This window comes from Lissotriton vulgaris, chromosome 11 (assembly GCF_964263255.1).
Source record: "Lissotriton vulgaris chromosome 11, aLisVul1.2, whole genome shotgun sequence".
Lineage (NCBI taxonomy): Eukaryota > Metazoa > Chordata > Amphibia > Caudata > Salamandridae > Lissotriton > Lissotriton vulgaris.
The window spans coordinates 352,156,125-352,173,347 of record NC_141699.1 but is presented as its reverse complement, the minus strand read 5'-3'; the positions used below and the strand labels follow the sequence as shown (position 1 = coordinate 352,173,347).

General features: G+C 45.5%; 1 protein-coding gene across 1 annotated transcript in view; it reads left to right on the top strand.

The window, feature by feature from the left end:
* The first annotated feature begins 1,109 nt into the window (after nt 1–1,109).
* Nucleotides 1,110–17,223, top strand: part of LRRC74B (leucine rich repeat containing 74B) — a 323,752-nt gene continuing 307,638 nt past the window's right edge. The window contains exons 1-2 of the mRNA XM_086943322.1: nt 1,110–1,900; nt 14,754–14,949. Coding sequence (XP_086799448.1) covers nt 1,733–1,900; nt 14,754–14,949 — 364 coding nt within the window. The 5' untranslated portion in view covers nt 1,110–1,732. The remainder of the gene's footprint in view (nt 1,901–14,753; nt 14,950–17,223) is intronic.

Genomic DNA, 17,223 nt, shown 5'->3' with positions numbered 1-17,223 from the left:
GTGAGATGGAAGAACTGGGAGAGGGGGTCTCTGAAGAGGGCGTGGCCGGTGAAATTAGAGCGTGGCTTACAAAGTAATACAAAGTAAGGTAAACATCTGTGTTTAGCATAGTGTGCCGCCCGACTCGTAATTTACGGCTTCTAACAATGCATCCAGATATATAATACAACAAGTAGCATTACACCTTCAACAAGCCAGGACTATTGGCTTTGCCAGTGGTTGTTAGTTGCATATGATAAATAAGCAACAACTATGGCTTCGTTGTGTAGAATATTGAAAATGCTTCAGTTCTGAAATGATAAGTCTGCGAAACAGCTTAAACGAGTATCTTTGGAGTTACACGAAAGTCAGTGAATGGTGGGACTGTTGAGTTAAGATTTGTTTTTTTCACTCTGAAAATGGAGACCGATAGGGACCCGTCTCAGCACCTGCTTTTTAGAACTGCCGGTCCATTATTCCTGCAATGCATAGAAGCTAATAATGCACATGTAGGAAGATGGGGGGGGGGGGGGGGGGGGCGAGAGGGGTGGACCCCTCAAATTGTTCACCTTATAAAACACCCCTTGCAGTGGCCAAAAGCAAAAGAGCACAAGCTCCCAGGTGTGAGTTCGGGCGTTCGGACATGTTTACGGATGCTGCCGGCAGTGTGATTCCCTTCAAGGCAAAGAGAATATGTCAGGAAGCAGCGGGTGAGTGCTCAGGAAGGACGTGACATGGGGGTCCTGTGGTTTGAAACCCGCCCTCCCTGGACGCCTCAGTCCTTTTCGGAGTTCGGGGCCATGGCAACCGTACAACAACCTCAAGCCCGAGCACCAAAGCAACCACTGACAGCAACGAAAGCAAGCAGTGTAACCACGAGCGTGGTGACGCGGACCTCCCGCCCTCCCCGCCCCATTGGACGCCAGGCCTATGCTGCTCCTGTGTTTGGGGCTGCCAGCTGTCACTCACAAACAATTCAGCAGGCGGTGGGGGCTGCCCAGCATTGCTGCAAATCTGGCCAAGCAGCAGATAATAAGTATCGGGACGGAGCAGGAGATACTGAGTATAGCCCCTGAGCAGCAGATAATAAGTAGCGAACCTGAGCAGAAAATAATAAGTAGCGACCCTGAGCAGCAGATAATAAGTAGCGAACACGAGCAGAAAATAACAAGTAGCGACCCTGAAAAGCAGATACAGAGTAGCGATCCTGAGCAGCAGATACTAAGTAGCGACTCTGAGCAGCAGATACTAAGTAGCGACTCTGAGCAGCAGATACGAAGTAGCGACCCTGAGCAGCAGTCACCGGCCAGAGAAGGATGAGCAGTAAACACTGGACAGGAGGAAAACACGTTGATACCACTTGCCAGTTCTGAATGGCCATTAATTAATAGTACCCATACAGAAGAGGTTCAATGCTTGGAGTGAGGTAAAATCTCAGCACGCATTAAAACATTAAAATAGGCCGGTGCTAATCTTGGCAGTGGAGACTGAGTTGCAGACACTCAACAAGGGACACGGAGCTAAGAGAATTGAGCAGATCTTGAGAAACATATACTCAACAGTGGACCATGAGCAGCAGACAGTAAGCAGTTAACGTTGAGCAGCTGATACTAAGCAATTGACACTGATAAGCAAACACTGCACCGTGGATCCTGAGCAGCAGCCATCAATCGGTAGATGCTGAGGAGCGAACACTGAGCAGAAGATCTGAGCAGGAGACCCTGGATTTGCTGTAACGGGCCCTCGGTGAACCATGGTGCTGAACAGGAAGATATCCTCCATGCTGCCCTCTGTGCAGGAGGTTGGGGACGCCGAACAGGGCGAAGAGGAGGAAGCTCGCACCCGCCTCGGTGGTATTGAAAGCAGACCTCCCAGCAGGCCCCTGGCCAGCTTTAGTCGTGGCAGTGTGCATAGCAGCAAGGTGGGTGCCTTCTTATACTGGGAGACCAGGGCCGGTCCTAGCCATGGGCGGTATGGGCAGCTGCCCAGGGCCTCGCGCTCAGGGGGGCCCCGGGCCGCCGCCGGCCCTGCAGTTGCAATATGATTGATTTCATGGCCTGGGGACAAGCGCTGGCGCTGCGCACTGCTTTCGTCCGCGGGTCCGTCAATTGAATAATCTCGAGTGTGTGTACTTGTCAGGGGGGGCCCCGCCGGGAATAATAAAAAGGAGGATGATAGCATGGCATGGCCTGGGGACAAGCGCTGCGCACTGCTTCCATCCGCGGGTCCGTCCGTCATAAATAACATCAAGAGTGTGAGTGTGTAGTGTACTTGTCAGGGGGGCCCCGCCGCCGGACGGGCCTCGCAGTTGCGGCCCGGGAAGAATAATAAACAGTATGGCATGCAGCATGCATTGGCCTGGCGTCTGAGTGACAAGCGATGTGCACTGCTTTCGTCTATCGAGAGTGTGTCAGTGTTATACATGTTTGTTAATGTTTCTCACTCAGTCAGGGGGGCCCCGCCGCTGCCCCGCCCGTGTTTAATGTTGGGTAACTGGTTCTCTGAGTCTGCACTACACCTTCGTTCGCAAGCAGCCCCGTAGTGAAAGCGGACAGCCAGGGTGAACAAAAAGGGGGGGTGTGATGTTGGGGGATCACCGGAATGAAGAGGCACACTCGGGGGTCCTTCTTGGGGAAGGCCTATAGTTTTCCGAGCCGTGGGTGAGCCGTAATTACGCGGGGAGTCGCCAGCAAACAGACAGAGCTTGGCCTGCGGATTTTGGGGAAAAGCGCACAGCAGCACAGTGCAGTGCATTCTTCCATCCGGTGGTCCGTGAGAGTGACGGCCGTCCAATAAATAACATCAAGGCGGGTACCATCGTCATCATTTTTTCATTCTGCGAGCCTGAGGTGTTTGACTTTGAGCAATTTGACGCCTTCACGCACGCACCCCCTACCCCACCACCTAGCTTGGTTGGTGGTGTGTGCGCCCTGTGGGTGACGACGTGACTGACGCAGGCGTCGCCGGCCTGCGTTGAATCTTCTTCTCAGTCAGGACTGACAGTGGCAGTGGGTCCAAGGGCCGTCACCCTGGTTGCGCGCGAAAGCGCTACCAATGACGGCCCTGGACATGATTTTTTGGGCCAGCCCCCGCTCAGTGTGACGCACTCAGCATGCGCACACGCCTGCCATACGTGACCTGGGCTGAAAGTCAGTCAGTCACTCACACGCACCTGCACTTAACATGGGCAGCGGGCCGCGTGGCGAGGGCTGGGCAGGGCTGCAGCAGGCCAGGCAGGAGTCGGACGACGTCTTCTCGGGGCCCCGACCGTCCTCCTCCCTCGTTGAGTCCGTGTGGTGTGTTGTCTGTAAGAGTACGAACGTTAAGGTAAGAGACGCCAGACACTTTAGGGTGTGCTACAGGTAGTTGTTTATTTGTGTGCATTTTAGCAGAAACTAGGTATTATCTGACTGTTGCAGTTCTCCCCCCAGTCCTGCTTCGCAGTCTCTGCTTCTGTACCTGCTTCAGCTTGGCCATCTTTGCGTGTTCCAGGGGGTATGAGTTACTCAAACTTTAGCTTGGGCTGTGTATTATTATCTGTTTTCCCCATGTTACCTTACGGATGTGGGTATGAAGGCGTCACAATTCACTTTGTCTCCTTAGTGCTTCTGTTGTGGGTTGAAGCAATGTCCCTGTTGCATGCTTCCCCAGCCCAAAGGCTCAGGCTAAGGCACGCTCTTAATTGCACCATCACTTGCTTCCCTCTGCATTATTTTACCCACACAGGGCCATGCAGTCACTTTTGTCTAAGTATTCTCCCCTTATTGGGCACTTTATCTACTAGTGTGCTCAGTTGCAGCTGTACTAGGCCCAGAGGATCTCGCAATTCTGACTGCCTGTTGCGTGCTCCGCTGTCCTGCTCTTGCTGTCCCAGGACTGGCTAGTTGTATTTCCAGTAGTCTCTAGCCCTATGCACTGCGTCACACTTTCTGTTGCGATATGTCCCCACTCCTTGGCCTCCGGTGTGACATTTGTGGCCCTCTGCCTCTCATCTTCTTGTGTTAGTTGGGCCACCACCGCAGCTCTTCAGCAGTTCTGCTCAGCCTACAGTAAATGGCGAGCCCCTGCCAGGGAGCTAGTGTCCGTGGTGCAAGAGATGGCATTGTGTGCTGTCAGAACGTCACTGATACAGTACACTGCGTCTTACGTGACGTTACACATGTGACGTTATGTTATTACTGTCGTTGGTGGGTTTTTCTGTGAGAGTGAGGGGCTGTCTCCTATACAGTAAGACGTCGCTTTGTGGTGGCTGTCAGTTTATTTGTCCATGAGACTGTCTAGTGTTAGATTATTTGCGAATGGCTCTGTGTACTGACTTATAGATACAGGAATGGGCACCAGGGGTGTAAGAGAGTTGTTGTTGACGTTCATTGGGTAGGAGAAGGGGAGGGGGCTGCGAGGGAGGTGAGCGATGGGTTCTGAGCTGGTTTCAGAAATGTCAATGAAACAGGAAGATACATACCCTGTCTATGAATGTCATAAATACATTTGTGACATTGTCCTGAATACACCTCTTTGCTCGTAGCTTTAGGATGCGTGAGGAAAAAGATGACAGTGTGTGCCACGTGATGCTTGAGTATAATGGTGATTTGCCGTACATTCTCACCAATTAATTTGCGAAGTCACTTTCTGTGATGTCACTTAGAGGGGCCTCACATCTTCCCTTTCGCCCAGGGCCTCAGAAGGCCTAGGACCGGCCCTGTGGGAGACCATTCCTAATCCTAAATCAAGGCTTTTCTTTTCTGGGCCAGTCGGGGAAGTGTTAAGTGTTCCTGATAATGTGCTGCAAAGTTTTTTTATGGATTTCTTTTAGGGCCCTTCAGGATTGTGTTCAGTGCTGAACTTAAGGGCCATCAAGGGTTTTATGGAGCGCTCACCTGTAGTGCCAGTCAAGTTGTTTCAGGCATCCATTTGGACGAGTGACACCTGCATTCAGTGCTCAATCTGGGGTCAGAGAGGATTGTATTCAGGACTCACGTCATGTCATTGGACAGCAGGTTTAAGGCCCCCCTTAGGGCATGTCGCGGCTGGGTCCAGAGCTCCCCAAATGCCAGATATTGGTAAAAGCTCCTGCCGGTGCCCCTGCGAACACAGTAGCTGCCTCTTAGATATTGCATTTGTAGATCCGTTACATGTGAGCTTTCATTTCCTAACATTTGAGTGCAATTAGCTGTATAGGAACCCTTGTGGTCATCCGTTGATTAGTTCAACAATGGAGTTTAAAAGAAAAGTGGAGGGAACTAGTACATGGTACCCACAAGTGTAAAAACAGGTGCCAGGCTTTAAAAGTATTTTACTGTTTGCAGGGGCAGTAGTGCAATCACAATGAGCCCAGTGAGTTCTGTTTGAGGTGTAAAATGCAGCAGTATTTAGGGTTAACTGGGCTCCTCGGGTCTGTGGGCCCGGCGCAAAGGCACCTGTTACACCATTCATAATACTACTCCCCTGATTATGTGTTAGCCTAACTGGTTAGTTGCCTTGTGATGTACAAAACAATAGTTGATATTGCTTGTAGTGCCATGACCCTGTTTTCGCTTCTGGGAGGAAATGAAGATCTGATTGTGTGCAACTGGGCGTTGAATTGTTATCGGAGCAACTGACAGGATGATTATCATGAAACCAGTGGAGTGGGACAACATTGGTATTACACTATGATTTTACAGAATCATGAGCATGTAAAATGCATGTGTGTTCTTGCACAAAGTGATCGTACTGGCTACAACCTAAAAGTTTATGGATGGAATGTTTGACTCATTATGAAGCAGCGGTTATTACCCAGGTGTATTTCATTCCATTGTTTTTTGGCTTATATTTACTAGTACTGACATGGACTAGCTATGCGCAAATCAGTCAAGGACCTGCCGAAAAGGGACAGCCCAGTCTCAACTCATAGGCTGCATCTCCTCTGAGCGTCCATGAATTTCAGTTGTCAGAGAGAATATCGAGGAAACAAATATCGTGTGGACTGGAATTAGATAGATACTTTTTTGTGCTTGGTTATTTAAAACCTTTACGATGTAGGGGAAAGGAAACTCAATTTATAATACATAAGTCAAATTTAAACATGTTAAAACTAAAGTTCCGTCCATAAAACAAAAAACCAAAAATACATGGTGAGATAACAGTAACACAATTAAAAGGAGCTTAACATCTTGTTGGACGGTCTATTTGTCCTAAAAAACTTAAGAAATTGATTCTTCATCAAAGCCAGCCAAAGGGAGATATATTTAAAATGCCAATGTGCAAGAGAGAATAGTTAAATAATAATAACAGTTCGGAATGTCCCTATTGTGTAATTGATGGTAGTCGATATATGGTAGAGTCAGGGTGTCACTCTAGTGGTTGGTCATCAAGGGTACCATGGGGTTCATCCTTTAGACTTTTTACGGTACTACTAGATTTGTTCGGTTTCCTTCAAAGTTTTAAAGCGGGCCCCAGCTTTTTCCAGACATTTTACCGTTCTGCAGCTCAGTGTGGACTGAATATTGTGTCAAAAATATTGAAAAGGTAAGTGCAACGAGGTAAGTATAGATTTACTATTCTTAACTCCACATATATGTACCCCAAAGATACATGTATATACATCATAAGGGTACATACATGTGAAGTTAAGTATATTTAAAGTTCGCTTACCTGTAGAAACTTATCTTCACAATATTTTTGTCCTAGATATTCTTGACACAATATTTTGTTCGCAATTTATTTTTTCAACTATATTTTCCGAAAACACCATGAATTTCAGCCGAACTGGGTCTCATCAGTGAAGTGGAGCTAGCAACCTCATGCCACGTCAAGGTCTTGGATTTTATAGACATATGGTCAAGAAGGTGCTGCTGGACTGTATATAAAGGGGCACTCTATTGATGTGCTGTTCCTACTGCCTGTTCCTTCCTCAGTGGCCTAGTTATGTTAAATGCACTGAATAATCATGCACATATATATGGAGTCGGTCTTGGATCTTAAATGCTAAGCAAGGACTCAAAATGACATTGAATTGTATTAAAGGTCCCTAAGCCTGCATTTCTAAATATGTTGTCTATGATGGTGGTTTAGTCAGTTACATAAACATAGCAGCATTATTGCCTAATATGTCTGCCTTCATCTCTGAGGAAAAAGGGGTTTGCTTCATCAGCAGATATGCACAAGAAACCAGACAACATCACTAGGGTTTAGTAATACAGATGATTTAAAATGTACATCTACGGTATTTAGAACAAAGTCTTTTAAGTTCATGAAAAAATGTTCTGCATATAACTGCACAGACAGTGATATAGAACAAGGTACCAACGCGTGGCTTCTCAAGGCTGTTAGCTGTGTCAAAGTTCACATGTACAGTGCTCTTGTAATCAACAGCACACCTTTGAAGATTACATAAAAAAGACTCACATCAACAAAAACATGACATAGAAGCTTGATGGACCTCATACTTTCTAAGACGTGCTGAAAAGTAAAACAGCAAGTGGTTTGTTGATACAAGATAAAGCGCTAAATAAAAATGCACAGGTTAAGGTTTCATTTGAAAATTCTTTAAGGATTAGTACGCTCCTAAATGCCAAATTTTAGGTGTATATTTAAAAATAAAATTTTGAGTCTAACCTTAAAAGTTGATAAGGTCTTATATAAAGCATACTTTAAAAACAACATTGGCTTGTAGTATAAGCCGAGAAAGATCTTAGTCTCTGTAAATTAGTAATTTATTTAATGGGGTGTTTACCCTGTGACTGTTCAAAGTGTCCATTGAGCCATTTGTAATGTAGCAGTGACTCATCATTGTTCAGCTAGTGGACTAAGGAGTTGAGTGAGATACACTTGAACATGTCCCAAACATCTGCTGGTTATTGAAATTAGAAGTATGCAGGGGATAAGGAACTAATGACGTCAGCTATATGCTTATTGGGCCATCAACAATCAGGCCTGAGGGCAAAAGGCATGTAAAAGGGGGGGTGTCCTACTATTTATTAGCTATATATAATATCAGCAGGTGTTCTCTTGGTTCCCAAGCAATAATCATTTCCAGCTGGAATTTAGGATGCGCTGTATCCTATAAAAACAAAAAATGGTTAGTGGGTCACACAATCTTATTTCCTGATTTCACTGGTGTTGAGGAGGGGCTGTTTAATACTATAACATCGTACATAGGTGGCACTGTGACATTCCTGTACTATATTTATGGTAATGGCAATGGGTAATCTACTGTAGAATGCTTTGGTTAAGGATCCTATATTGATCTACCAACCAAGGGTATGTCAAGGTCGTCTCCAGAGATTATGAGACCATCCAGTGTTTATGCTCTGGAAAAAGCAGCAGTATTCTTCTCTAGTGAGGAAGGCCCTTAACTAATTGACTATGAGAAGGACTGAATGCTCAGTAATCACTCACTGAAACAGTCTAGGTGACCTCTATAGAGCAGGTCAATATGACTGTAATTCCTTAAATTCGTAGGGTGAGTGCTAGTCCCCAGCACCCACAATCACGGTGACATCTGTGGCCCTCAGTATACTCATCCACAGTGACTTAAACCCCCAAAAATATAAATGCTCTTCAAATGTTCACATAGACAATACATATGTATGGTACACAATCTTCTCAAAGGGGAGGTATAGTAGGTATATTCAGGGAATGGGCTAAACAATATACATAATTGAGGGTATGATGTGGACTCCATGAAGATTGCAAAGCGCGGACATCGTACAAACTTATCAGTCAATAGCGTACTTGGGACAATTGAAGACTGCTCTGAAATGTCAGTTTTAGGGTGGTGTCCCCCAAAATGACATCATAAAGAAGCTGAGCATAATTCAAAAAGCGAATAAACTGATAGCATGACATGCTTCGGAGGGAGCAAGATATTTGTGCTGGACATACTCAGATGGTGCAGAAAGGGTGTGGTCAGCGAATGTGGTACATCTGTCAGAGGTGTGGATTAGCTCAGAGGTGTGAGCATATCTCACTTTCGCCATACTGTTTGATATCCAGTGGGTTCTTACCCTACTGCTCTTCACATTGTCAAGTTATTGCCAGGAGCGGAGTTCCGATGTGTTTGTAAGTTTGGACATTTTTCTGGAGCAAAGATCTGAATGTGCATGATTATTAATTATTATCTGGAGTGGAGCTATTTCAGAAGCAGAGATTGGATGGGGTCTGGATAACTTCAGTAGCAGAGCAAGAGTTAGAGTAGGTATTAAGAAGAGCAACGATCTTAATGGGTCTATGTACTATCAAAATAGTTGGATATTAGAATCTAGCTGTTAGTAATGTAATTTGATATGAATTATGTATTGTTTACAAACATATCATCCCATGTGTGTGTAATTTTTGTATTATTAATTCCAATAGGGCAATATTTTAATAAACAATATCTAGGACACAATATTTATGTCAGAGGATATTTTGACTATGATATTCTGGACCCACATCATTGAGTCGGAGAGCCGCGAGTGGGATTGTGATTAACAGTCAGGAGGCCCTGTGTCACCTATGGGATAGCATACTACCAGGTTACGTTTGGCCTGGTGTTCCTGCACTCAGTTTTTGCAAGAGCAGGGGCACTGGACTTGATTTTACTGACTCCGGCATGTGAAATCAAACAAAGATTTTTGCTGCAACTGCAACCAAGCTCAGTCCTCCGCTCCACCCACATTTTTCAATGGCAAGGGGAGAGTATTTAGTGTTACTCCTGCTAGAACGAATGTTCTCCTTCTCTCCCCTATCACCCAAACCCCATCCTTCAGCCCACCCTCCACAGCAGACCCTGCTCCCATTTACCACCTCCACAAATCAAATGGTAAACAGGAGTGTTACTACATCCAACATAATTAGGGATTCGGTGCAATTATACACCCAATAAATCCGGTCTGCACACGTATTAGCCATTCCATGGGGTTTAAATTAATAGGAATAAACATTTGAGAAGATACTGGTTGGAAATGGTAATTCCAGCCACCGAGAATCCTCACACGATTACTCTTAACTCTAAATGGGGTCCTGAGTGCTGGTATTTACAAAATCAAAAAGGAGGTAATATGCTGATAGCCATGCTAATTTATCAAACTAGTGAGTATTTAATAAACTAGGGAGGAAATGATCACACTACCTCTCTTGCTTCGAGTACAGAAGGGTGCTTTAATAAGGCTAGCAGAATCTTACCCCTTCGGCTGAGCCGCTCAAACTAGTCTGTCAACTGAACTAGCAGAAAACTCTAACTCATTCCACCTTCCCTATGTAACTCAGACCCCAGCATCCCACCCCTCATAACACTTCTGAAACTGCACGTACCTTTAACCATGCCAAGGGTTCTTGTGATCCTCACTCTAGAACCCACAATATTATTGCCAAGCCTGCCCGCCCTTGGGCCAGTCCCTCCTTCATACCCCAGATCTTGCCTCTGTTGTCTTTTGCTCTCACTTTCGCCCCTGGCTCTCACCTAATTAGGTCCAGAGTTTTGCCTTCCTCCACCACCAGAAAGACCCTCCCCAAAGGTGTCATTTCTGTCCCCCCAATTTAGACCTTTTTGAACTCTTTAATCCACTACTCCAGCGCTCTTGTCAGCCCTTCCAGAAATAAATGTTCGCACAGATGGACCACATCATGACAGAAAAGAACAGAGACCCAAACACTATGTACTTGTGAGATATTACCTGAGCTCACTTCACATAGCAGAAACCTGTGATCGCCCCGTTAAACTAGTTCTTGGCCCTGTTCATTGCAGCTGGATTTTATGCCCCTCTCCACATCCTCCTGGGCAGCAACCATGTCCAGAACATCTATGTTTTCACTCAGCTGACCTTCAGCATCTCTAAGTCCCGCTTCATGAACTTTATCATTCCAGCCACGTGGACTGCACCAAATTATTATTCCCCAAATGAACCACCACCACATGTGGTTCGCACTCTTTCATCTTGTACTCCCATAAGTCCGGCACCAACTGCCCCTAATGCGTGCCACAACACCAAACCAGTGGACTCTAGCACTCTCCCTATCCAGCCCCAGCCAGTTACCTTTAAACTGTGCCTGGCCCGCTTCACCAAGTAGTGACCCAACTCCTTATGTTCCAGTGGTGAAATTCGAGCAAACAAATAAACAAAAACTAGAGCAACCAAACAACCAATGCCAAACAAAGCAAATCCCTATCAGTACAGTCCATACCAAACATAACACCACATACAGTTTGTCTTCCACCTACTCAAGTTCTCCAGCCTGGGTTTTCCCATTCCCAACCTGAAACCTTCTAAAGGTGCACCTACGAGAAAACAATGATTGCCAAACTCCATTGCAGGGACTCCTGCTACCCTCAGACATTTCCGGAAGACTCCCAAACCTGGACCTGTCCAGCTCTTAGCGCAAAATGTTCTCATGCTGAAAATCCCCTTCCTGCATTACATTCCTCAGCTCAAAAACCCTGGCAGCTGAACCCACAGGCATACTTCCACCTCACCCAATTGTGCCAAGTGCACCACTGCCCCTCTCCCCTTCTGCCCTGTCTTGGACTTTCCTAGCCATACTATAATATCCCCCAATCCCCACCTGATGTCTTCCATCCGATTCCAGAGCCATATATTCGCCCAAGCAGTTCTGCCACCCTAAAAGTCCTATAAAACATTAGCGCAAACAGCGCTCTGAGTAACTGAGACTCAAGGTGGATGCACATGCAAATCTTGCCTGCACAACAATGCCCTGAGGACTCCAATACAGAGCAGTATCCTGAGCACGGGCGTCCTGCCATGCACCCTCAACCAGCCGTCCAGCAGCCTCTTGCCCAGCTTGCCTCAATCTTGGTAATATCCCTACCCCATCTTCCCATTGAAGGCAATTACCCCTAATTTCCCTCCAATGGTCACAGAGGATAAACCCCTCTCTATCTTACCAAGCACAAATTCCACCATATCTTCCCTCCTCACCACAATCTGACCCTGACCTTTCATGATCGCCTGGTGGCTCTGGAAGCCAAGAACTTTTTCCAATCCTGCCGGTACATCCTTCTCATAATATCCACTACAAAAGGTTCCACCAATAAATACACTTCGCAGTCTGATGTTCCATAAATTGTCGAGTGGAGGCCACCTTTGCTGCCTCCAGAGCCAAACTATAGAACTTCGCACACTGTGAACGCTGGAGTGCATCAGCCAATCGGGTAATTTGTTTTGCCCAAAACAGAATATTCTTTTCCAAACAAACAGCATCAACTCTCCCAGGATCATGAAGCACCACACATCTGATGCAATTATCCTGTTCACCACTTGCACTACCGCTGCGTTATCCAACAGAAACGTCACTCACCTAATATGCAGCTGAGCTCCTCAGAGTGTCACAGCCAACAGTAAATGAAAGAACTCCAAGAATGCAATACTGTGGTCCTCGGCGTTCCAAAATGGAGGCCAGCTCTCAGCGCATCATCCGTACCAATACACCCCGAAACCCCCCAGACCGGGAACATAAGGCTATATTCCGCTTTCCATGTTACCAGGTCGGTCTGCAACCACATTGTCACCCCTTATACCGAGCCAAGAAGTGTTTTTAGAATTCAGGTCCTCGTTTACTCTTAGGGACATCCATATCAGGGTATGAGGCACCATGTCTCCCCACATCGCAAACACAGTGCTCCTGCAAAAAAGCCCATCCCCTGACATCACTCAGCACCCAAAGTTCAAGTGCCCCAGCATTTTCTGCACAAACTGTAGCTCAAACTTCTTCCTCTGTACTATTCAACACCCCTAGCTTACCACCTGGGAACCTGAACACCATTGCCACTGAGGCCAACTTAATCTCAAAAAATGTCAACTGGGTCGATGGACCCTTTTCTATTGTCAAAGTAACCCCAAAGTTACCACTTCTAAGCCCCAGATTTACTAACATTTTGTTTCGTGGTTGCACCTCTTTTTTTGGTGCAGCCATGATGAAAATGCTAATTGGTATTTACTAAGCCACACAAGTCTTGCTTGGCTTGGTAAAGGACGCAGCCCCTTGAGCCGCATTGTGTTACACTGCATGTGGGGGAGGCGTTCTATGGGTGGAGTTTGGGCATTGCCATGCATTCATGCATGGATTTGGGGACATTCCCAGAATTACTAAAGCTAGTATACCTGGGAAAGCATCAAGATGCTACACCTTCCCCAATGAAGCGTAACGAGATATATTGTTATTTGTCCTCGTTACTGCCTCTGCATTCTGCAACACATGCAGAAAGAAGAAATTGCCTTACAAGATTCTTTCGGAATTCCTATCCCAATTCATATTGGGATCCGACACAATGTCATCCAGTGAATCTAAGAGCCTTCAATTATTTCTGAAACAGGAGCAATTCCTCTGTATAATTATGAGCATGAAAGCTCCAGAATATCCCTCAAGCATGGAAAGATATATTCACACTTAATTTACTTTGCAGGTACTACAGAGTCAAGGGAAATGCACTCTAGAATTCACTCTCACACGACTTCTAATTTCCAAACTTAAAAAGATGAAATGTGCTAGGCAAATGACATAGGAATGACCCAAAACCCCCCAGTTATGGGGGATTTAGTGAGGCGGAGTCTATGTTCCCTACAGTTGCCTAACAATCATTCACATTGCTGTCAAGATGAAGAATTCACTATTGCAATCACACCACCAGTGAATACCCCATATCTCTATTCACCAGCACCCATTCATTCTGAAGTAAAAATCATGAATACCAATTAAAAATCTTAATAATGCACTTGTCTCATCTGTACGGGATTCAGAATAATTTCCAGCAGTATCTCTTCTGTTGGAAATACTTTTTTGGTACCACAAATGATGCTGAATTAATTATGTGTGAGTTTTAGTTGCAATATAATTTGAGTTCATTTAAGTTAGTATTTATTGTTATCAGCATAAAGTCTTCCAATAAAATAAAAATACAATCCTATTGAAGCAAAATTAATATACTGCACTAAAAGGCAGGTAATAGCAGATACACAACCGAAAAGATAATAGTGGGTTCAAAGCTAATAGTGATTTCTACACAGGTCGTCAGTTACCTGGAAAACCGCTGTGGGGTGATAACTGTAAATGTATTTGCCCATAAGATCCACTGATAATAGACATATGTGTACCTGCAACCCCAATAAATACTTGAGCAGTGATTCATTTAAACAAATGTCCAGTTTCCGGCCACACAGTCCATACATTGGCAGACATTGATGAGACAATGAATCTGGACCTTATGCAAAGGGAGAATTTCAATTCTGGATGTAACCCACCCAACTACTTCTCAAAACCAAGAAAAGGTTTATGGGTGAGGTGTCTTGTTAAGTTACCTGCTTGCAACTTTTTAATCAATTTCCCTTCGATGATTAGACAGTCCTTCCTCTTAACAAGTTTGATTGAATCTGGACCAATATGATTTGGATCCTTTCAATAATGTTCTAGATGTATAAGTGTCAGAAGGCTCTTAACGTACTGCTACCAAATGGTATCACCCCTACCTATGTGGCCAGTCATTTCGTGAATGTATTGTATATAAAATGTTTGAGTTCTATTTTGTACTTTTTAGATGCTTTCTTAAGGTCTTTCTTCTCTACCTTGAAGGAATATTTGTGGGGATATCCGTTTGAGAAGATGTGATGAGAACAGATTAATTTGACCATCACTGTGCTTGGGGTACCCAGCAAATAATCTTGATTTATTCCATAAAAACGTTACTGTAACTTGTTGGTTGATCTAATGTGAGAAGAGGGTGCATGTCCTCATTGTGTGTAGTAGATTCACTCATTACCTATCTCTGCTGGACTAATTTATCTCTGATTTCCTTTACTCAGACGGTATCTAGGTCTGCTGGTACGCGCTCTACGCTCAGTGCAGGTTCCGCGACTAGCGCGGCCTCCAGGCCTCAGGATGCAGTAGAGGAAGCAGAGGAGGAGCAGGAAGGGGAAACTACACGACGCAGCTCTTCTGAGGAGTCAGAGCTTGTCCAAGAAAGCGAGGAAGGATGGGACACAGACGTTGAAATAGAAGGTAAGTAGACATTTGTAGATGGCTTACGATTAGAAAACAACTGAAACTATAATAAAACTGAACCTAAAATTTAATTCGTTTTTTCATTTGCATATCTATGTGGATCTACTTGGTTTATTTTAATATTATTCAGGTGTACTCTCATAGGAGTTGTCCTTCTTTGTGTCTAGTATAGTGTGTTTTTGTGTGTCTGATTAGAGAATAGGAGTAAGAATTGACTGATGGAACATATTTTCCTAGGAGCGATTCCTTTGTAAGGAACAGAGAAACTTCTGGAAAGAAAATTCTGAGGGAGACGGAGAATATGGAATCTGACGGAGTAGTCTGCAAGTAGGGAGTTTTGAGGTATACACTGGGGCGTTCCGAAAGCGAAAGTGTGTAGGCGATCAACGATGAGGAAGCATTGAGAAAGCCAGGATAGAAAGGATGAAAGGAGAAGCAGAGAGTGTGTTCGTAGAAGACAAACCTGTGTATTAAAAGGTGTTGAGCTGTGTTAAAAAGGCCAAAATACATTTATTAACACTGTTTATTATGGCACTAACCATTTAAACTACTTGCCAGCCATAAACCTTTCCTACGTCAATTTATGAAACTGGTTGGCGCGTGACTAATACTTTACTTGCATTGACAGTATGGTTAGATTAAAACCAACAGAACACCTAGTAAAATTGCAACATACAATATGTTCCCTTAGGAACAAAAACAGAAAAAAGAAGTAACTTCAAAAGTGTTTTTACAAAATATTTTAACTATTCCTTAGTGGTACCAAGCGAAAAGGGAAGTAGAACTGCAGTGTTACAAAAAGGAAGACATTTAATATTTCTTTAACTTTTTAAAAATACCAGCTCCTGACCTTTCCAGAATCACAAACCAATCAATCAATTAATCAATCAATCAGGGGTTTGTTGAAGCGCGACTACTCACCCGTAAGGGTCTCAAGGCGCTAGGGGTGGGGGTGGGGAGTGCAGGTTCCATTCCATCAAGGAAGGGGTCTGTCAAAGAGCCAGGTTTTGAGGTTTCTTGCAACGATGGGGAGCGATCTTGTCTGTCTGAGGTGGAGCGGAAGGGCGTTCCATGCTTTGCCCGTGAGGAAGGAGAAGGAGCGCCCTCCCGATCTGGTCTTTCTGGTGCTCGGGACCGCGGCGTAGGAGAGACAGGCTGATCGTAGTGTCCTTTAAGGTGCTCGGAATTTGAGTCTGCTGTTCAGGTAACTGGTCCGGTGCCGTGGAGGGCCTTGTGTGTGTGAGTGAGTATCTTGAAAGTGATTCTTGCCTCGACGGGGAGCCAGTGGAGTGTGCACAGGTGCTGGGAGATATGGCAGTGTTTGGCAGGTTGAGGACTAGTCTTGCGGCAGCGTTATGGATGTTCTGTAGCTTGAAGGTCAGGTTTTTGTTTATTCTGGCATAGAGTGCGTTGCCGTAGTCGAGTCTGCTGGTGACCAGGGGCATGAGTCACGGCCTTTCCGTGTTCAAGGGGGATCCATTTGAAGGTCTTATGGAGGAGGTGGACGATGTGGAAGCAGGAAGGTGAGACGGAGTTGATTTGGCGGTCCATTTTGGGCTCGGAGTCCAGGATGATTCCTAGGTTGCATGTGTGGTCCTTGGGGGTTGACGGGTTTCCGAGGGTTGGGGGCAACCAGGTGTCACTCCAGGTATCGGGGTTTGGGCCCATGATGAGTACTTCTGTTTTGTTGGTGTTTAGCTGTAGGCAGCTGTTTTTCATTCATTTGGCGATGGTTTCCATGCCTTTTCGAAAGTTGTGTCTGCCGGTTTTGGGCTCATTGGATAGGGAGTGGATGAGTTGGGTGTTGTCTGCGTATGACACAATGTTGAGTTCGTAGGTTCTGACGATGGGGGAGAGTGGAGCCATGTAGACGTTGAAAAGCGTCGGGCTGAAGGAGGAGCCCTGGGGGACTCCGCAGGTGGTAGGCGTAGGGTCCGAGATGAAAGGGGGTAGTCTGACCTGCTGCATCCTGCCAGAGAGGAAGGAGCATATCCAGTCGTGGGCCTTGTCCTCAATTCCTGCGTTGTGGAGTCTGCGTATTAGGGTGCAATGGGAGACTGTGTCGAAAGCCACCGAGAGGTTGAGGAGGATGAGGGCTATTGTCTCTCCTTTGTCCAATAGGATGCGGATGTCGTCTGTTGCGGTGAGGAGGGCGGTTTCCTTGCTGTGGTTTTTTCTGAAGTCATACTGGGAGGAATCAAGGATGTTGTGTTCTTCAATGAATGTGGTGAGTTGGTTGTTGATAGCTTTCTCGATGACTTTAGCTGGGAA